The following is a 21,323-nucleotide window of genomic DNA, read 5'->3' as shown; positions in this document are numbered from 1 at the left end:
TCCTTTTCTGCAGCTTAGAAGCCACGCAAAGTACAAAAGCTGAGAACTTCCTGGAGATGTCACTGTTTGAAACACTGGGAGTTTTGTAAACATTGATTTGAAATCTGGGAATCTCCCAGAGGATTGCAGGCTGCTGTGGGCAGAGGAGCAGCAGGTTCTGCTGCAGCACAAAAGTGTTTATTTTGCTCTTAGATTTTTGTCCCTTCCCCCAGTTTCTGTGAACACTGCCAGGGAATGCAGATCATTGAGCTTTTTTAATTTGTGCTTCTCTGGATTTATCAGTAACCCACAGAGCTGTATTTTCTGCTAAAAATTCAGTAGTAAGATAGTAAAGAGTCTGTAGTGTGGTGTGAAATGTCCTGCGTGCCCCTGGAGCAAAGGATTAGGCACACTGCAATCCCTGGGGGAGCTGGGATTCGCCATGTGCTTCCTCCTGAGGTGAAGGGAGCACTTCACACATCTCAGTGTCACCATTTCTTGTCTGTCTGCAGACTCAGGAAGACAACACTGTATTGGTTCACATTCGGAAGAATATCTACACAACCATATAGGTTAGAAACTTTACTTTTAAATTAAGTTTTCAATTGCTTAGGAACTGTTGGGAGGTGTCCAGGATGAATCTGGCACAGCATGCAGGCCGGTATTGATATCATCCATCTCCTTTCTTGGAGTGAGAAAGGAAAATTACCATATTAATTCAAAATATGACCTTCCTCTTAACAATCAGGAAGGTCACTAGAAACTTTTTCATTTTAAGTTATGCTACAACTGAATTTACAACTTTTTGCTTCTTCTCCTTCAGTTATGAAATATTTTGTAACTAAGATATAAAGCAAATATGTGCCTATTAATATGGACAGGTATAAAGTGATTTGGATTCATATCAGTGACTGCAATATAGAATGGTTTGTTTGGTTTATTTTCTCAGCAGCATGTAGTTTTTCTGTTGATCCCCTATTTAATTACAGACCCACACCACAGCTCTGTAACTCATGCTGGATCTGTTCTCAGAAGTGACACAGGCCTGTGACAAGGTCATGTTGGATCAGCCTCACTCATTTTCATAATACCCAAATATTTTCTACGTGTTAATCTCCCAAATTTAGCCTGTGCTCTGGAGGGTCTTTTGTGCATTTTCTCAGTGGTAGAAATTCAGTGAGCAAGGCTTGCTGTTCTTAATTGCAGTCAATTGTGGAAGTGCTTTTACCAGCGTAAAACCAGAATTAACTCGTGCTCTGCATGTTATACTGGTGCTGTACAAAGAACCCAGCTGGCAATGGAGCATAAGCAGAGTTGGTGTGTTGGGAGAGGGAGGCCAGAGGAGCTTTGGACCGAGCATGGTGACTCAGGAAACAGAGAGCAAAGCGAGCCCCCCGGGAGGTTTCTCAGAGTAGCTGTGCCCCTCGAGGCCGGAGCAAAGGGACCTTTCCCGCTCCTCCGTGCTGCCAGCTGAGGCTGGAGTGCCAGCTGAGGCTGGCGTGCCCTGGTGCAGCCCTGAGGAGGCTCTGGAGGAGTGGCACTGAGCTCTTTGCTTGCAGTGAGCCATCGGCAGCCCCCGCCGCCGGCGCAGCCCCCGCGGACCCTCCTGCAGCACGTGGCGCAGTCGCAGACGGCAACGCAGACCTCCGTGGTGGTGAAATCCATCCCCGCCTCCTCCACGGGAGCCATCACCCACATCATGCAGCAGGTTGGACCCTTTCTTTTCCCAGCAGTCTGTACACAGCAGCAGGCTCTATGAATTGTACAGGACCGGGGCTTGTTCTGGGTGAATGTGTCGTGTTGCTGCCACCAAAAACGTTCGGTGTACGGGCAAGTTAGTAACTGTAGGATTACCTTAATGGCCTGAAGGAAGGCAGGTTTAGATTAGATATTGGGAAGAAATTCTTTACTATAAGGGTGGGGAGGCCCTGGCACAGGTTCCCAGAGAAGCTGTGGCTGCCCCTGGATCCCTGGAAGTGTCCAAGGCCAGGTTGGATGGGGCTTGGAGCAACCTGGGCTGGTGGAAGGTGTCCCTGCCTGTGGCAGGGGGTGGCACTGGATGGGCTTTAAGGTCCCTCCCAGCCCAGACCTTTCTATGACTGTGTTTTGGTGGTGAGGGTGGTGGTTGTGTTGCAGGGGCCTGGACTCTTCAGCTGATGTTGGTGGCAGTGCAGGGGGAGGAGGGCTGAGCAGAACCTGGGCAGTACCCAGAGCACACACTGTCCCTGCCCTCTGAGGGCTTCAGCTGGTGAAAAGGCAAACTTCTCTGAATCAGAAGTCAGATGGTATTTAGATCAGTACCATGAGGATCCCAAACACTTCAAACAAACACTGCAGCTTGTGGTGAAGTCTTACTGAAGCCACTCCTTTGCCTTTGGTCAGGACCTGCTCAGCTCTGCAGGGCTTTAAGCTCTGGGCACTTCAGCTGTGCTGCAGAACAGTTCTGTGTTGGGGTTCCAAACCCCTGGCAGGGGGTGGATTTCCATGGGTGTTGGAGGAGGCTGCTTCCTCCTTGCGGAGACCACCTTTATCCTGTGGTGTTCAAAGTGTAGAGTGTAGGTTGCTCACTCCCTCAAATCCCTCAGAAAATCAGACGTTTGTGCCACACCCAAGAAAAATTGCAGTTTGGAGAAAGGAAGGAGAAGGGAGGATCTCTGCTGAAATAAGGTAGACTGTAGGCCTATGGGGACCTGCAGAGGAAATCATGGATAAGATGACTAGGCTTTCAAGAGGCAGAGTAAAAATTGTGCAGAGAGACTCTGGTTTGAACATGGAGCTATTGGTTCAGCTGCCTACTACTCCCTGCTGCTTCATGTCCACCTGCCAGGCAACCCTGGGGGGCTTTGAACCTCAGTCTGACTCAAGTGAGGTGTACAAAACCCCCCTGAGGATTAGTGATGCAGTTAATGTTCTCACCTAGAGATGTACCACAGTTTAACATGATAAAAGTAGCTATTTCTTGCATGTGTATTGTGGAATCCCATGTAATACTATCTTAGTACACACGAATTGGGAGCCTGTGATGGCAAAATAAGTTAAAGTAGTCCATTTGAAACATGAAAAACTATTTCTAGATTGTGTATTCTTACATTTTCTTTTCACTAACATGCTCTAACTTCTTCTCCTTAAGGCCTTAAGCAGTCACACTGCATTTACGAAACACAGTGAACAAGTTGGGACCGAGGAGGGAGAAGTGGAAGAGATGGACACCTTAGATCCTCAGACTGGCCTGTTTTACAGATCTGCCCTGACACAGTCCCAGGCACAAAAGCAGCAAAAACTGAGTCAGCCACAGCTGGAACAGACTCAACTGCAAGTGAAAACTCTGCAGTGCTTCCAGACCAAGCAGAAGCAGACAATCCACCTGCAGGCCGACCAGATCCAGCACAAACTCCCGCAAATGCCCCAGCTTTCCATAAGGCATCAAAAGCTAACCCCCCTGCAGCAGGAGCAAGCACAGAGCAAACCAGATGCACAGCACCCCCCCCACCACATGATGGCCAAAGAGAGGCAACTCCCCACCTTAGTGGCACAGCCACAGCAAACTGTAGTGCAGGTGCTGGCAGTAAAAACCACGCAGCAGCTGCCCAAACTGCAGCAGGCACCAACGGCACAAAAAATCTACGTGCAACCCCAGCCCCCCCCGAGCCCAGTGCAGCTCCCTGCCTCTTCAGACAAGCAGCCAGCGAGCCAGGTAACGGAATATTGATAGCATGCACGTCCTGCTGGTCAGGCAAAACCACCCAGCCAGCCCTGGGCTGTGTAGCAGTGTTTTGTCCTGGCACGAGAACTCCTCGTTCCGCTGGTGTCCATCGCCAGAAGGTTGGCACTAGGGAAGAGCAGCACATGTCACAGGGGAAAGATCCATAGAGCTCACAAACGTGTTTTGTTGGACAGTTCTTATTGATTTCAGCCACCACTGGTGCATGGAGTTTGTCCCTAGTTATTTTCTTTTAATTTGTAGGTGTGACACGTTACTAATTTCCATTCCCATAGCACTTTTTATTTCTGTGGAAGTGAAGACTGCAGTCTCCTAAGGCTCTCCATTGTTCCTCTTCCTTTGTAGTTTACATCTTCCTGAAATTATATGGCTTTCATGTACAGGAGTAATTTGATTTTCCTTGGGAGGGAAAAATGTAAAGACTGAGGAACATGGAAAAAAAAATGTATTTTAACTAACTCCAGAAAGGTACAATTTTAATTTTTTTTTTTGGCCCTTTCAGCAATACATGTGAAAACTAGAGGCTTTAGCAGACATCCCATGGGGCTGTAAATCCCAAAGGAAAATGAGGCTGCCGTGGGATTATACTGCTACAATCCTTACCTAGCAGCCTAAGAAGCTGCTTTTCCCCAGGCTTCAATTAACTGTCGCCCTATCATTTCTAGTTCCTTTGTTAAAACACTGAGTTTCAACTGTCTTCCTAACAGCAAGTATGTTGTTTGTGCCACTCTGTCCTCGGAAATACCGATTAGGTTTTCAATAAGAAAAGATTAACTGTGATATGCACAACAAAAATTTGATTTTCAGGTGCAACATCCAACTCTAATGCAAGGATCCACTGTCACAGAGCTAACTCTCGGGGGGTGTCGGCCTCCCGTCGTGTCAGAGGTAGCAGGTGGCAGTGGTGTGCCCCAGCTGGCACTGCCGGTTACCAGCCCTGTTTCCCATGCAGGCACCCCCGGAGGCAGCAGTAGCAGATATTTTGAGAGTGTCTGTGGTGGAAGCTCACACTGATGCAAACATAGAGCACACGGTAGTGGATCCCCCAGAGCAGGCCACGTCCACTAGTAAAGTCTCTAGTGAAGCAGAGTCGTCACCTTGTCCCCAGGTGCCTCGGGTGGCTGCTCTAGGGACGACGGCAACAACCTCCACCCCCCAGCAACAGCCCCGGACAGAGCCCAGCCCAGCCCCTCCCGCTGCTGCTCCCGCCGAGGCACAGGGAGTGCCCCCAGCAAACCAGTTTGTGCACATTCAGAACCTCTCACAGAAGAAAGCTGAAGAGAGCTCCTCGGAGATCGTCGTCCAGGTAAGGGAAGAGCAGAGCCAATGAGGCAGAAGGCTGAGCGGAGCGAACTCGTGGCTGATGGGGTGGCAGCCACGGGAGGGTGTTTGAGTGGGTTTGGGTTCTTCTTCTGCTCTTACACTTGTAATGGATTGCTACTTCAGGGTGTGTCGTTGTTCTTAAATTGAGCTGGAGTTTCTCTAGCGCTGCATCCTCAGTGTCTTCCTCCTTCTGTTGAAACAACCGAGCTCATCTCATTTTACAAAGTACTTTCATTTGAGATGGGTAAAAATGTGGCCTTCGACACCGAGTACGGAACTGTGTTCTAGAGTCTTTTGTCACTTCTGTTAATGTTACCTCTGAGTATAAAATTAGTACAAAAAATGGCATGGTGGAGTTTTACTTACTGGGAAAGTTTAACAAATAAGGTCTGAATTCAAAAGGGAGCTTTTTAACTTCACTTATGACCAGACTTACCACTTCTGAGATTAAATGATTGTTGATCTTCAGCCTATATGCCTTGAGTTATTGCTTAACTGATGCTTGATATTTTCATTGATTCTGCTGTCTTAAATATGATGGTTTATGTTGTAATAAGTTGTCTGAATGTCAACTAAAATATAGAAGTCTTCTGAGTGGTATAATATGGATATAAGTAATAGCTGACACAGCCTATGCTCACACAAATGAGAGGTGGATTGAAATGGTTGTATTATGTATCATTTGTGTTACAGTGAAAATGCTGCTGATGTGGGAAACAATTTGGGTACAGAGGTCTCAAATTTTTCGTGCTACTTTGTAAAATCTTCACTGGGGCTGACTAACTTCTCTGTGGTAGAAATCATCATTTTTGTACTCATTTATAGTCCTCCTTTCCCTAAATAGGCAAAAGTAGATTTCTGTTTTACTTCAGACCTCTATGTTTTGAGAACCTGTCCTGTTTATCCTTGTGGCACCCAATGAGCTCTTTCAAAAGGCAAATACTGCCTGGAATTTCAGTTGTATGAAGTTGTAGATTTCGCTTCTACAACCTGGGAAAGTATAAGCAGAAATAAATAGATATAAATAATAACAATAGGTTAGAAATAAACAGCTGTGGTGTTTCCACAGCCTCTGTGCTGCTGCAACCCTGAACAGGGCTGGAGCTTGTATTGAGTTTAGTACAGAAAACAGAGTTAGTCATCCCAGGGCACCTGGACAATGCTCACACAGGATTCTTGGGGTGTCCTGTGCAGGGCCAGGAGTTGGACTCAGTGATCCTTGTGAGTCTCCTCTAACCCAGGACATCAGAATGGCTTGTCTGAAAAAGATCAGGACAAGATAAGGCTGAAGAAAATATTCTCTCTGCTTTGGGTTTGGGGAGCGGTGGATGATGGGCATTGGTTATGCTGTCACAGACCTTTAGGGAAGATCAAAGGCCAGGATCAGGGCCTGAAGAGCTACATCATTCGAATTTTACCTTTCACAATCCAGTGAAAGGATGCTTTGAAGCCTTAGCTGGGAAAAACTGCCCTTGGAAACCAAATACCTTTTTCCCCGAGTGCCTGTGCTCGCCCAGACGCCTTTACCTGTCCAAACCGTTTGCTAAACTTGGATGTTTTCTTTCTTTCAGACTATCCCTCACTATTCCATCCCTTGTCACTCCAGCTCCAACGTGGTGGTGGAACCCAGCGGGCTCCTGGAGCTCAACAACTTCACCAGTCAGCGCCTGGATGACGAGGAGACGGCGATGGAGCAGGATGGGGACAGTGGCCCCGAGGATGGCCCCGAGCCCAGCCCCTCCCGGAGCTCTGCTGAGCAATCCTGAGCTACTGGGATGCTGGAGTGCACTTTAGAATGTCTTGGGATTCGGAGGATCCAAGATGCCCTCGTGTTGTGATGTCCTGGAGCACTTTGCCCGTTGGAGTTGTTCGTGGGAGCATTGGTGTGTTTTAACAGGACGGCGTCGCAGAAGCTGCCTCTTCAAATCTGTTTCCAAAAGAAAAAACAAAGAGAAGAAAAGATGTAGTTGCCAAGATTCAGTAAAGCTGTGACAGTGGAATGTACTCCTGCTCAGACACCACACTGCAGCAAACTCTGCAGCTCGTGCTCTGGAAGCCCTTGCCCAGATACTGAAACAGCTCCCAGTGAAAAGGGGTCGTCACTTTGCCGGGTCCTTTCCTTGAGAAAAACACCATCAAAAAAAAAAAAGAGAACATTTAATAAATGCTTGTATTTTCAAACAGCATGTGAGAGAAGACTAGTGTCTCTGACAGTGCTGGAATTTTGGAATTGGTCAGCTTTCTTGCTCACTTAGAGATAAGATTTGGTTTGGTTTTTTTTTCATAAGACTAAAAATATATTTTTTTTAAATTCTTGTTGGTGAATGTTTGGAAATAAGCAAAATCACTAACTGATAGAAAAGTGGATTTGCTGGTGGATTTTGTTTTCATGCTTTACAAGAAGTAGGGCGATGGTATATGAGGCATTTCTTTTGCCCTAAGTGCACAAAATGCTCATCTACTCCAGTTAATCTTTGATTATTTATTAAAGTGAGGCCAAGTTGTTGAAAAAGTTCCTGTGAAACAGGCAGTTGTGTTAATTCTGATACAAACTGAGTGGGGGGGGTGTCTTTTGCTATAAATCAGTTTTTCAAAAACTGGGGATAAGTGGTTCAATGTCTTTCCAAGTTGAACTTGTGAATTTAGAAGTGATGTAAGGCTTTTAAAAATCTGTATTTTACTCTTACACGCTGTTCTTAAAGTTTAACCATTTGGGGAGTTTAAAAGCTTAAATGGGCACACAGGGGCAGGTTTCCAAAATGAGCCTTATGCCTTGGCTTGTTGAAGCAATACATTGGGGTTTGTGATAGTTCCAGGTCACGGAGACAGGTTTGGGTTCAGAGGGGAGGAGAGAACCAGTTTTAATACATTCTGGTAATCAAGACTTTTTTTTTTTTTTTTTTCCAAATGTGTATATAAAACCACGTTTTTAACTGTTTTGTATAGATTTCATTATAAATAACTAAGCATTTTACGACTTTGCCATATCATTTAATTGTACATACGTCTGGAAGCCTAACTGCCCACGGTTTGGTGCTGAAGTACTACTGTAAGTAGATCTCATCCAAAGTCTAATACAGCTCTTTGCCTCAGTCTTTTTTTTTTTTTTTTTTAAGCTGTGATTTTACTGTTGATATTGTAGTAAAGGTTAAATTCCAACTGGAGTAACTCAAAGGGAAAAATACAAACCCTAAAACCCATTTATCTCACTTGTCCTGAATATCCACCTGTGTTAGAACGCACAGTAACCCCTAGGTGGGGCTCTTGGTTTTCACCTAACCTCTGTTATCTTAGAAATTAAGTCACTGTGACTTTCATATACTTTTTTTTTTCCCCTTCTGTTTTCTTCTTCCATCAGCACTAGTTCCAAAATAATGTAGTTTAATATGGTAGAGAAGTGTCCTGATAAATTCAACGTGCAAATGCTGGAATAATGGGTTACAAAAATAATGATTTCTGTGTTACCTTTATGTTGAAATGGGTGTTGGTTTGGTTTCTGCTGCCCAGGAAGGGTCTGTAGTTGTCCAGCCCCAGTTGGGAGAAGCCCAAAGCAAGTGACACACACGGTTCTTCTGGCTTGTATCAGATTTTCAGGGTCACCTGTGCTCTTGCAGGGCTTCAGGTGCCCCTGACAAATCCAGGACTGGAAGGCCATGAGAATATCAGAGAAAGTAAGATTTCTCTGAAGTGCTTATGCCCAGGAACGTTCCTTACATTCTAGTTTCAGTTCTGGTGAAGGTGTGTGTGCTCTCCCCAGCCAAAAACAGGTGCTAAGACATGGCCTGAGGTGAATTAACACCTGATGCTCTCACTGCACTGTGGAGTTCTGCTCCAGTTTATTCTGATATTTTTGTGCCAGACCTTTTTTGCCTCTTTAGGAGTGCCTGGAGCAAAGATATGAACAACTGCAGTGAACTATTTGACAGTTCCTTGAAGGCACCAGATCTCTGTTAAACACCCGAAAGCTTCTCCTGTTGGTGTGAGAAGTGACTGATTCCAGGTTGGCAGGTTGGAGCACGTGCTGGGGATGTCTGGGGCTGGTGGCACAAATTTAGAAGAAGGGACTTTGGTGATCAGTGTGTTCATTCTTGAGACTCCTCTCCTGCTGCTTTCCCAAACTGGAGCTGTGTTTTGGGCATTCTCTTTGTTGAATTTGTCTGCTTCAGCACTTCACCATATGAATACCTTTAATAACAAGGAATATACAAGAGGAGCTAATATTTAGGGCCAATATTTTAATTCTTTTCCTTAGTTACTTGATTTTTGATAATGACTGGAGGAAGGCATCCTTGGAGCATTTGGCCTTCTCCCCTTCCCATGAACTCCAGGCATCACTGCCTTCTCCTTGCCCTGCCTGGCAGATGTGCAGCTTTTTCCAACCTGCCCCTGGGACACTGACTTCATCCTGCAGCCCTGAACCAGCCCCTCACAGCCCTATAAATATCCCTGAGCTGCTAAAAATACATCAGTGTGCAAGGTAACATTTCCATAGCCCATCCCCTGACAAGCTGCATCTTCGTTCCTGAAATGAATCTGATGTCCCTCCTTGGAAGAGAACAAAGGGTAGGGATGGTGGTGATAATTTTTTGGTATCAGGAATTTGGACAGAACACATGAGTAAATAAATGGGATTTAAAAAAAAAAAATCAAAACCTACCCAAGAGCTTTTAAAAAATTAAAACTCAGGGAAACTTAAGACCACATGCCTTTGTTTCTAATGCATAAGTAGTTCCTGAAGTCTCAGGGTTTCCCAGGAGAATGTGGGTGTCATCCCCACAGGTGCACTGCAAAGGCAGGTGGTTTCAGCTGGGCAGTGTTCAATCCAGAGGAGACTGATCATAATTTAAGGTAATGAACTAGAAAAATCACACTGCTTTGGGGTTCGTCTGTGCTGCAGAAAACTATTTTTAGGCTCTGTGTGTCTGTGCTGGGCTCAGGACTTTCTCCTTTCCTCAGGTTGGGTGTAAACCATGAGGAATGTTTGCCAACAGCCTGTGCAAAGTGTCCTTCCTATGGCACTGAGTTGCTGGAGTGCTGTAAATGGGAAAATGGTGCCTGGGAACTTGCTCACTGTTTCTAGACAAAAGGGTCTTCGGACTGTTTGGTGCAGGAAAGATATGGAGAAGTTTTTAAGCACTGTGGACTGAAGAGGAACCACATGGTCTGGAATCATTTTTGAAGCCCAGGACTGCCCACAGCAAGGGGTTGACATGATGATCTCTGAAGTCCTTTCCAAGCCAAACCATTCAGTGGTTCTGTGCTGACTGTTAGAATTGTCCAGCAAACACTGCTCCAGATCAGACCCTACTCAAAACTCCCTGTGATTTTAGTTTTGCCTAGTGCTTGGCCTCTTGTGAAAAGCAGGGGGTTTTCTAGTTGGTTTTTTAATGGCATCTCAGTGTTTTTGTCAGCTTTCCATCTCTGACTTCCCTGGAGAGAGAGGGAAGTTCCTCACAAGAAGCTTCTCGATGCCCAAGACCTGAATACAGCCCTGGGAACAGCCCTTCGTGCCCACACATGATCTCTGGGGCTGGCAGGAACCTCTGGAGATCATCTGGTCCAACCCTCTTGCTCCAAGCAGGGTCAGAGTGCTCAGGACCACGTCCCTCTGGGTTTTTGGAAATCTCCCATGATGGAAACTCAACCACCTGTTCCAGTGTTTGCCCACCCACACATTCTTTTTTCTTTTTTCCTGGTCTGTGCTGTGTTTTCTGGGTTTTGCCCTTGGTTTGTTTTGGACATGAAATAGGAACACTATCTTGGTCTGAGAAGAGGTTAACAGCAGCATGAGAACAGGCCACAAGGAAGTAGCACAAATTTAGTCAGAACAAAGTGTTGTAGCTGCAGTGTTCCCAGAAATAGGGATATTTGTTTTCCTCTCCCGACTTTTAACTGGTGTGTTGTCCCTGCAGCCACTTCTGGACTGCAGAGACACCAGGCAAAAAAACATTCTGTCAGCTCTCACTTTCTAGGAGTCCTTCATGTTGAAAAAGTAAATTGCTTTGCCAAAATAATACACCTTGATTATAACGGGAGTGAGAGAAGGCTGCTGTGTGGGACAGCCTGACCCTTCCAGGGGTGCCTCCTCTCTGAGCCCCGGGGCCGGGTTTGTGTTTGTGTTCCGTGGGTGCTGAAGGACTGAGCTGAGCTGTGAACCAAACGTGTGATCCCAGCCTGTGCCCCTCAAAAACACACAACTGCTGACGGAAAACACAAATCAAAGGGCAGGTGCCTGTGCTGGATGTCACCTGCATGGTGACATCTCCAGGGACGAGGCTTCTCCAGCTGTGCAGTGAGGAGGCATAAACAGCCCTGTGCAGATGTTCCACTGAACCTCAGCTGGAACAGCCCAAACTGCATCCCCCTGTGAGCAGCTTCCTCTGAACAACCCTAACACTCCTGCACTTCTGTTTGCTGCAGTTTGGGCTGTGCTGCTTCGTGATCTCTTGACTAAGGAAATAGCTCAAAAAAAAAAAAATCAAGTTACTACTAGAAAACCCCAAAATTCTTTGATCCAGTCGTTCTGTGTACCATGACATTATAAATGTGAATTCTTCACTGTGAGAGGGAATTCTTCACTATGGGGTTGGAACTGGGTGATCTTTAATGTCCCTTCCAACCCAAATGATTCCGTGAGTCAGCCAGAATAGAAAAATTATGCTTTTTACCAGACTGCTTTCAATTCCTTATTCTGCTCTTCACGTGTCTCTCTGCTCTGCTTTTACAGGTGGACTTTTTAAATTGGACTTCTAAGCACAAAAGCCTTTTGCTGAAGCAAGGGAGACAGTACTGGACCCAGGTGACTGGAACATCACCCAGCAATGTTCCTTCTTGTGCCAGTACTGAACAATCAGTCTAAAATCCACAAGGCTGTGCTTTTGTGGTGGGGAAAATGCATTCAGATGGAGGGAAGCACAGCTGGAAAACTCTGGCTTCCTGGTGGAGAAGGATGCAGGAATTCTTTTCATGTAGCCTGTGGCAAAACCCCCCCCATGAATGGCTGGAATGACCCATATCTTGCCTCCCCTCGGGGCCATCCCACTGCTGTCCCTCCTGAGCTGACCAGCAGTGCTGTGCAGTGAGAGCTCTGCCTCAGCTTGGCGCAGATATGATGAGAATGGGGTTTTTTTCCTGGTGGAAAACTGTTACAATAACAAGGTGATTTGGGAGGTGTTTGTGATGCTTTGTGATGTGGCAGCTGGGGACAGGGTTCAGTGCTGAACACTCTGGTGCTGAGTTAACAGTTGGACTCGATGATCTTGGGGGTCTTTTTCCAGCCCTAATGATCCTGTGATTAGTGTTTCTCTTGTCCTCAGGCCTTTCCTCTCCAGTTAACCCCGGCAGGTTGCTGAGCAGTTCCCTCCCTTGGGGAAGGCAGGCCCTTGTGGTGAAGAGGCTGAGCAGGGCTGGCATCATCGTGGTCAGACAGTCTCTCTGCCCCCAGGCTGAGAAACCACTTGCTCTGCTCTTTGCCTTGGCTCCCCCAGCCCTGGGCCATTCCCTGCTCCCCAGGGGAGCGTAAAGAGAAAATCCGTGTGGGATTCTGAGTTGCTTGGATACTGTGTGAACTGAGGGCGAAATAAAAATCATGTAAATAGAAAAATGCATCTTCTGGAGTCCCCCCCTCCCCAGTCTCCTGCCCCCCCTCACCTAATTAACCAACTGCTGTGTCTTTCCTTCGGCCAGTTTTTGTCACCTCAAGCTGCTGCTCACCCCGTGTCCTCACTCAGCAGTTCTCCACAGGGCCCTGCTACTTCTGTCCCTAATTGGTGTGGCTTCCAGTTGGCAAATCATCCCTCTTCCAGCAGGATTCCTCCCTCCCCTGCAAGGTCCCTGGGTGGTGCCTGAAGGGCAGGACCCAGCTGCCATCCCCTTCCAGGGCTTTCCCCACACTGGCTGCTCCTCAGAGGAAACCTGTGGTGTTGAGAATGAGGTGTGCTCATTCTTAGCTTTATTTTGCTATTAGATTACATTTTATTTATATATAGAGAGAGATTATCCATCTATCTGTAAGCTTTATTGCTTCCTTTGGATCCAAGTTTACGAGTTAGGCTGAGGAATCCGTGGAAGTCACAGCTGTGACTGTGCAGATGCAGCCATGCAGTGATGTCCAGGGTGTCTGTAGTTCTGATGTGAGGGGAAGTGTTTGGCAGGGTTGGGCTGAGGTGTTTTGACTGGGTTTAAAGGGAATCTTCATCCATCAATCCATGCTGCTGGGAGTAGAGCTGCACTAGTTGAAACCTGCTTTCGAGCTTTGGTTCCGGTTAATTAATTATGTGCTGAGATTTGTTTTTCAAATGAGAAGGAAATTACTTGTTTCCCCAGGTTTGCAGCACTTCTGGCAATTTTATATATACATAAATGCATATATATTTAAATGGTGGGTATCAGCTAACGGTTAGTTCATTGAAAACATGTGACAGCAATTCCTTTCTTCTCCCCTGGCAGCAGAACTCACATGGCTCCAAAACAATGATGCTGAGATGCTCTGAGGAGCATTCACAGCAACTGGACCTTATTAGCTGCTGCTAACACCCATTTTCCTCCCTCCTGGCCCCAGCACTAAGGCTGCACTTGCAAAGCCAGAGTCCTTCTTCCCTTGGGAGGAATACAGGGACATTGGGAACAGACACACATTCTGACTTCAGTTTCCAAGGAAAGGCAGTCCAGGTGCTGAGTTTATGTGCAAGACAGGGCAGTTGCTGTCATGTGCTGAGCTGTTTGCTCAGGGTGGCTGGGCAAGCCCTGAGTCTCATTGCAGGGATGGAGTTTTTTGGGTTGGAACTTGCTTCAGTGAGGGGGGCATATTTTGAGCTGCCTTTCCCTTTATTCCAAAACGATCTTCCTACTACGAAGAAAGTCCAGAGGTACCACTTCAGTGACTGTAACAGAACCGAGGGGCAGCCTGGATCAGTCTGAATTCTCAAAAGCCACTTTTCTCTTTTCCCATTCCCTGACTTACGGCAGCACACATGGTGCCAGTATCTAGCATGTGCTCCCAGGAGCCTGTCTGCACGGGCACAGCTCTCCCAGAGAGCCAGGCAGGGTCAGGGCATGGTCCTGAGGGGGCCATGTGGTTGTCAACTGTTAACTGTTACCACAACCATCACTGTCAGGGCAAGGCAGCGAGAGGTGATGCTCCACAGAGCTGAGCACGTGTCCCACAGTGTGTTCCTCCTGGGTGGAGGTGATGAAGCAAAACTCAGCTGTTTGCTCAAATGGAGCTGCAAATCGTGATTCCTTTATACTGCAAAGCAAAATCTCACTTGAAAATCATGGGATCACAGAATGGTTCGGGTTGGAAGCAGCATTAACGCCCATCATCTCATTCCCACCCCCTGCCATGGGCAGGGACACCTTCCACTAGCCCAGGTTGCTCCAACCTGGCCTTGGACACTCCCAGGGCTGGGGCAGCCACAGCTTCTCTGGGCAACCTGTGCCAGGGCCTCCCCACCCTCACAGCCAACAATTTCTTCCTACTATCCAATCTAAATCTACCCTCTTTCATCTGAAAGCTAAATCCATGTCACTTGGTTCTTTGTTTTAGGCTTTAAACGGTTAACTTCACATCTTAGCTGGTCTTCCTCATCCTCTTGCAGCTGATCATAAATACACTGCAGGGAATTCCATTTAGTAGATAACCTTTGTAGGGTGGCTTAGATGTGAACAGTATTTTATAGATTACAGATAAGACATACTCCCTGTCTAGGAGGCTTTGAAATCTGATGTAGTCGAGTCAAACCAGTGGAAGAACATGAGAAAATGTTTCTTCACAAGGATTATCTGAGGTTGCCAGGGATTAGAAAAGAGGAGTGCTGCTTGGAGAGCTGAATTTTAAGCAGTGCTTTGAAGAAAAGAGGACATTTGACAGATGAGCACAGGGAAAGGGCAAAGGCACAAGGCCAAGAATGTGAAGAGATAAAAGAAATTAGATGAGAAGATAGAGATAAGCCATTGCACTGTGGAATAATAGTCTGGATCTTGGTCCCAGCAGGGAGAGCCCCAGTTATGAAGGTCAGGGAGCAGTACAGGTAGAAAAGGAGAGGTCTTAGGACAGCTGTGTTTGTAACTTCAATTGTGTGATTGAGCACTGTGTGAGGGGTTGGTCTCCAAGAGGGAAGTGTGGACTTGGGAACGAAAGAAAAGGAGTGAGTGAAGTGCTGCAGCAAGGACAGGAAAGGAGGAAAAAGAGTCAAAGATCTGGGAGTTGAAGGTGGAGAGGTGGGATCTGGGAGGAAAACGTGTTCATTTCTGGGGAAAAAAAAAAAAAAAGTGTGTTTGAAATGCAGGTTCTGGTAGTGAGAGCTCCCTGTGGGTATGTCAAGATCGAGGGGGAAGAGAGGTCAAAGCCCAGTGCTGAGGTTCACTCGGTGGCTGTGTGGCAGCAGAAGCACAGATGAAATACTTCAGCAGAGAAGGGGGATAGAGGGAAACATGGAGGACCAAAAACCTGCCCGGACACAGGATGTGAGAAATGCCCTGGTTTAGCAATAGAAATGCAGAGAGAATGAGTGTCTCCAGCAGCACAAACAGAACAGAGCAGAGCTACCAGGAGGTGGGTGGATGACAGACAAAAATAAGGAAACCCATAAAGAAAGAGTTAGGAAACCCATAAAGAAAGAGTTAGCTTCCCCCCCCCCTTTTTTTTTTTTCTGTCTGTGCTTGGTGCAACAATTCCCAGAAAAAAAATGGGTGTAGAAAAATAACAGCCTTCCACGAGCCAAAATTTGATTATGAGTGGAAAAACAAACTCTTCTAACAGCAGCTGCTGTTTTATATGTGGGCCATAAAGTACATAGTATTATGAAACTTGGAATAATATTTAGCAACTACAGTAATCTAGTTAATTTTTTAATATATTTTCTCTTACATCCTGTTTATAAGATGTCCCTGAGCCTCTGCAATACTACAAAGATGTATTGTCACGACAAGGTGATTAGAGGAGATTGTTTGCTTGGGGTGGTGGTGATTAATTGGAGTTTGGTTTACAGTCTAGAAAATAAGGGGAGCACGTTAACACTTTGGTTGATGGGTCCTCAGCTAGTCCAAGCTGACCTGGGTCATTTGAAGCCTAAACTCTGGTCTGCCTTTCTGTTCTTGGTTTTAATCAAAATCGTGTCATTTTACAATACCTTGTAATTTATTTACCTATCTGGTCTATGGGTTTTGGCATTATTTATACTGTGTTTTATTTCAGTGACGTTACCCAAAGCATATAAATCAAGTCTGGAATTTGACTTGAGTGTTTCTAAAAAAATCTGGTGGTATTTTACCCTCGGAGGTTCTGAGCCCGGAAGTCTGAAGGGAGCAGGGAATCGGGAGAGGGAATCAGGAGTCAGGAGTCAGGAGGGGGCTGGGTCCGAGTTCAGTGCAGATTTAGCAGGTTACAGAGTTTTCCTCAGCAACCATTCCCATGCAGGGATGTCCTAAAAGATGTCTGTGCCTGCCTGAGCAATCTCATGCTGCCTGTGGGATTTGGGGCCGGGCCAAGTGCTTGCACAGGTGCCCGAGGGATTGCAGGATTCCCATGTGGGCAGGAGGGACAGACTCCCTTTCCCACCCACCTGAGCATCTTCTTGGAGGCCGAGAGGGGCAGGTCACCAACGAGCTCAGCAGGGTGGGCACAGCTTCTGGGGCAGCTGCTCCTGTCGCTTCTTGCAGCAGAAGCAGCAGAACCAGAGCGAGAGCAGAGGCTCAGTCCGGGTCTCACCTGAACACCTCGGCGTGGAGCAGGGACACCCTGCGTGGCCACAGCCTCCCTTCCACTCGTCCTGCACACAAACAAGAGGCTTCTTTCCCAAGACTGACTTGGCTGCTTCCAGCAGCTCCAAGTTTCTTAGGGAAGAAGGGCAGGGAGGGTGTGGGGGGGTGGGACCCCCGCCCTGCTCCGTGTGTGCAGCAGTAGCAGGGAGTGTCTGTGCCAGCAGCCAAAGGACCTGTTCCCCTGGGCTGTGGGGGTGGGCAGGAGCCGGGCCAAAACCAACAACCCCAGAAACACAACAATTAGCACACGCACAATTAAACCTTCCTGCCTAAAATACCAGCTCAGAGCACGTATTTACCTACTCATGCTTCCTACTAAAAATAAACAGATTAAAGTCACAAACCTCCTGTGTGAGTAGGTGGGGGAAAAAACACCACATGTGAAGTGTAACATGTGATATAAATTGCTCTGTGCAGGGTGCCCGGGCTCCCTTCCCACCTCACCCTCCTTGCAGCAGTTTGGATTGAGTCGCTGGACAATTCTTGCCAACAAATACCAGGACAGCGTGTCTGGTTTGTGTCTATGTTGTTATCAATTATCCACAGCCACTGCAGCCATGTTTCCAGGCAGAAGTTATCAGAAATTCTTCCCTTTTTTTTGTTTTTTTTTTTGGGGGTTTTTTTGGGTTTTTTTTGTTTGCTTGTTCATTTTCCAGTGTTTGTTTGCAGGAGGCACCGGGGCACCAGAGTAGGGCTCAGGTCCTAAGTCTGTAGTAAAATGTTGGCATTTCTGTGATTCTTTTCCCTGAAGGCACAAGCATTGTTCCTGGTAGGCTCAGGAAATGACTTTGGACACTCCCTTTCTTCTGGGTGTGAGTTGCACATGAACTGTCCCACCCCAGAGCCCCGTTATTCCTGCCCCCTGAGCGTGCCTGGGTCATTCATTCCCTCTAAGGCTGTGCCCACACCAGCAAACTGGACTTGCCCATGACTGCCCTGCAGCACTGACACCAGCTGGCCCTGACAGCCCATGGCCACGCTGCTGAAGGCTATTTCTCACCAAAACATGGTGTCTGAGCATCTTGTGCTGTTTGCCAGGCTGTGCTTAGTGGCACTTGAGGAGAGAGCTGGTTCTCATGGTGTCTGGTTTACTGGAGAGATGATGCCTGAAAGCCTGTACTGGGTTGGGTATTAATTGCCACAAGGTATTTGCTTATCTTCCAGAGTTTTTTGATACTCTACAGTTTCTTCAGAAGTTGGACAGTCCCTTATATTGTTCTTATTGTCTAGAGAAAAGGCTCCATATTAGATTGGCCCACAATCCTTCAAAGTCCTTGAAACTTCATCAAGACCAAGCTGCATCTTCCCATCCTACTGCAAAATCCCTTTTCCTTCCACATTCTTTTTCAAGTATGGATTTGGGGAACAAGCTCGGGCACCCAGGCATTAACTCAGTGTCATCATCTGTTGGATCCCTGCTTCACTGAGGATGCAAATTCTTCTGTTCTTTGTCCCCACGGACATTATTAGAGATACTACCTTGGTGCACCCACACAACCTGCACAGAGCAGCAACTGGATGAAAGCCCACGTTGTGCACCACAAACTGTTGCTGTCAGTGTCCCCTGGATGAAGGTTATGGCTCTCTCCACTTGCCTTGAACATTTTGTGGTTGTTACATGCCCTTTTCTTAAGAACTCCATACAGGACCACTGTTAGATTTTATTTTTTTTTTAATGAGATGAGAAATTCTTTGTGGTTTATTTTGTCAGCAGCAAGAAAATAGGTAACAGACCTCTGAGCTGAAAACTAAAATGAAAAATTCATCATGCAGCAAAAAGAGCTTTGAATAATATCTTCCAGACTAACTCCAAGAAAGGCAAATAGATCCCCTGTTTCTTAAGTGACCCACAGCCCTGAACATCTGTCCCAAAATATTCAGGCTCCAGACTGCCAGCAAAAGAAGGACTGGAGGCTGAGGGCTTGACCTTCCTGAAGAAACTGTACGTGGCCCAAAAAGCCTTTGGCTGAAAGGCTGACTGGGGGATGGATGAAGGTTCACCCCAGAGCAGAAAGGGCTGCCAGTGGTTTGTTCAGATGTGACGTTCAAACTGGAGATTTATCGAGAGGGTTTTGTTTGTTTGTTTTGTTTTGCTGTTCCTTCTCTTTGCAAGGTTGAAACTCGTCCAGTAACACTCTGTCTCAGTGTTTTACGTGGACTGTCAGACACTTTAAAAACCGACCAAGCAAACAAACAAACAAGCAGAGTAAGTTTAGACTCAGCCGGTTTGTAAAGACAGGAGGTGGACTGGGCATCTCTTGGCAAACTTTCAGCTGAGATGAAACAGAACAAAAACCAAAGAGCTGTTTTCCTTAGCTGCTGCCAGCATTTTTGTATTTCCACCAGCTTCACTAGGCACCAAACAGACACCAAATTTGGAGAGTGTCATTTCCAGCACAGCGCAGGATGTGTGGCTCCCCTGGGCAGGCCGTGTTTGTGGGGAGTGTTGGACCTCGTGGTCTTTAACTAAACACAGGTGAAGCTCTGAGTTTATTCATGAGGGCTGGGATTACTTCAGCTGTCATCACGGAACAGAAAGATAAACAGAGCTAATAAAGTAACAAGGCTTAAAAAACCCTCCCGAGGCTTCAGCCCATCCACAGTTTGCACAGAGATCCAACAGGAGCTGCACGTCCAGGGGGTGAGGAAGGACTGGCTCTGAAGCCAGTTTTGGGGCTTCCTAACAGTTCTGATGGGTGGGCAGAGCTCTCTCTGTATGTCTGAGTTAATGTCTGTCTAAAGGCATCCCTGAATCTGCCCTGTGGCAGAGAGGGTGTCACTGAGCTCAGGATCGGGACCAACGCGCTCACAGTTGCAGTGACTGACTCTCCCCATGGTTTTAGGCTGTCTATTTAAACCCAAACTCTGTTTCCTGGTCCAGCCCAGATGTAACCAAGTGCAACCTGCACCTCTGCCCTTGTGAAATTTCCATTATTTCTATCCAATGGGATTAACTTCGATATAGGGCACAAACCTTGCTGTCTCCTAGGCTAAATTTTATAAACTCCATGCTTCCATTTATGCCTAATCCATCTCTCACACCTGATGAAGGGAATGGGTTTCCTTATCCAAAACCCATAAAGTCCCCAGGAGGACTCCCAGTATCTGTGATGATTGCCTCCATGAGATTAGACCAAATTTATGCTCATTCCTGCTTTACAACAGTGGAGGGGACTTCAGTCTGCAAAACTCCCCAGCTGGCACCTCTTGTCCACATTAAAATTCAGAGTGAAGGCAAAGGTGCTGAAGAATAAAGGCAAGATGATTGTTCCCTTAGTGTGATGCTTTTATCCTCTCACAGCAATGCTGGGAGGCACGAAAGCTGCTTTTCCAGGGAACTTGGGGTGGGTTCACAGCTGGAGGGGATTGACTCACAGATAGAAACTGAAGGGTGTTTGGAGTCTGAAACAAAATAATAATAATAATAATAATCGTAATAAAAGTAATTCCCTTTCTTGAGAGGGAAATGAATTTCTGGTCAGGCTGAGTCGAATAAGTGGGTTGGAATAATCATAAGATATGACTGTTAATTATATTAATCAGCGTATTGGGGCAAGCAGGAAACACTGGATCTGCTCCAATGACATAAATGGGGAAAAACATTGCATCAGGGTTCCTGTTGAGCAGCAGAGGGACACAGTCAGTGATGTATCATCCTGCTGGCCTGATTTTCTAGGGGATTTGTCTGGGACAGCTGCTAAACTCAGTTTTGCGCAGCACAGGTAAAAAAAGACAGACCTTCTTTGTTACTCAGGTTGCCCCTGGACTCTGAGTCCCGTACTGGGCTGAATGTTCCGAGGCCAAACCCCCCGGCCCTGTGTGACAGCCCTGGCTTTTCGGCAGCCCGGGTGTGCTCGGGGCTGCCTCGGCTGCGATGAGCTGCTCAGCACTCGTGGCCTGGGGAGGCTCAGCGGGATTTCAGACTCCCTCCCCCCGGGTGTGACGGTGATTTCTGAGAAGGGCGAGACACGAGAACCCGCCCGTGCCCCCGTGCGTGGGCAGAGCTCTGTGCCAGCCCGAGCAGGACCCCCACACCGGGGCCGGAGGGGAGAAGCTCCCCCGGAGCCGGCGGGTGCCCCGCGGGCTGTGATGCGATGTTTCCCCGGCACCAAGGTCCCCACTGCACCGTCTGCTGCCATTTCTGCACTTCCTCTGCTCCGGCCCCGGCGTCTCCTCTGCTTTCACTCCTACCTGGCGACCTTTGCGCACTCAGAGCAGCTTTCATTTCAATCGCTTTCATCAGTGCTTGTTTTCTAACCCTGTCTGAGAACGTCTCGTGTCTGGGTCTGGTGGAAACTGGGTCCTCGTTCACAAGAAAGGGGCTGAAGTGTAATATTGCAGCATCACACACGATTAACTGAAGGTCACAGACTTACAGGTCTGAAGGCAATGAACACTTAAAGTCTTCTCTCCTAAAGCTGTCAGGGATGTTTGAAGCCTCAAGCGTGGAATGGATTCACGTTAAGCTATGCAGAAAGGTCAGGTTTCTTAAGCTGCTGTTCCAAATTTGGCTGAAATTGAACATAAAGAAACAGGA

General features: G+C 47.0%; 1 protein-coding gene across 1 annotated transcript in view; it reads left to right on the top strand.

The window, feature by feature from the left end:
* The window catches only part of EMSY (EMSY transcriptional repressor, BRCA2 interacting), a 36,813-nt gene extending 28,469 nt beyond the window's left edge, over positions 1-8,344 (top strand). Inside the window, 5 exon segments of the mRNA XM_027717839.2 lie at positions 1,539-1,687; positions 3,110-3,673; positions 4,508-4,636; positions 4,638-5,006; positions 6,595-8,344. Of these exon segments, the coding sequence (XP_027573640.1) occupies positions 1,539-1,687; positions 3,110-3,673; positions 4,508-4,636; positions 4,638-5,006; positions 6,595-6,789 (1,406 nt within the window). The 3' untranslated portion in view covers positions 6,790-8,344.
* The last annotated feature ends 12,979 nt before the right edge of the window (positions 8,345-21,323 follow it).

Source organism: Pipra filicauda, unplaced genomic scaffold (genome assembly GCF_003945595.2).
Source record: "Pipra filicauda isolate LSUMZ 115617 unplaced genomic scaffold, ASM394559v2 scaffold352_size854550_pilon, whole genome shotgun sequence".
NCBI lineage: Eukaryota > Metazoa > Chordata > Aves > Passeriformes > Pipridae > Pipra > Pipra filicauda.
Note: the sequence above shows the minus strand (reverse complement) of the source record. Positions and strands in the feature narration are given on the sequence as shown.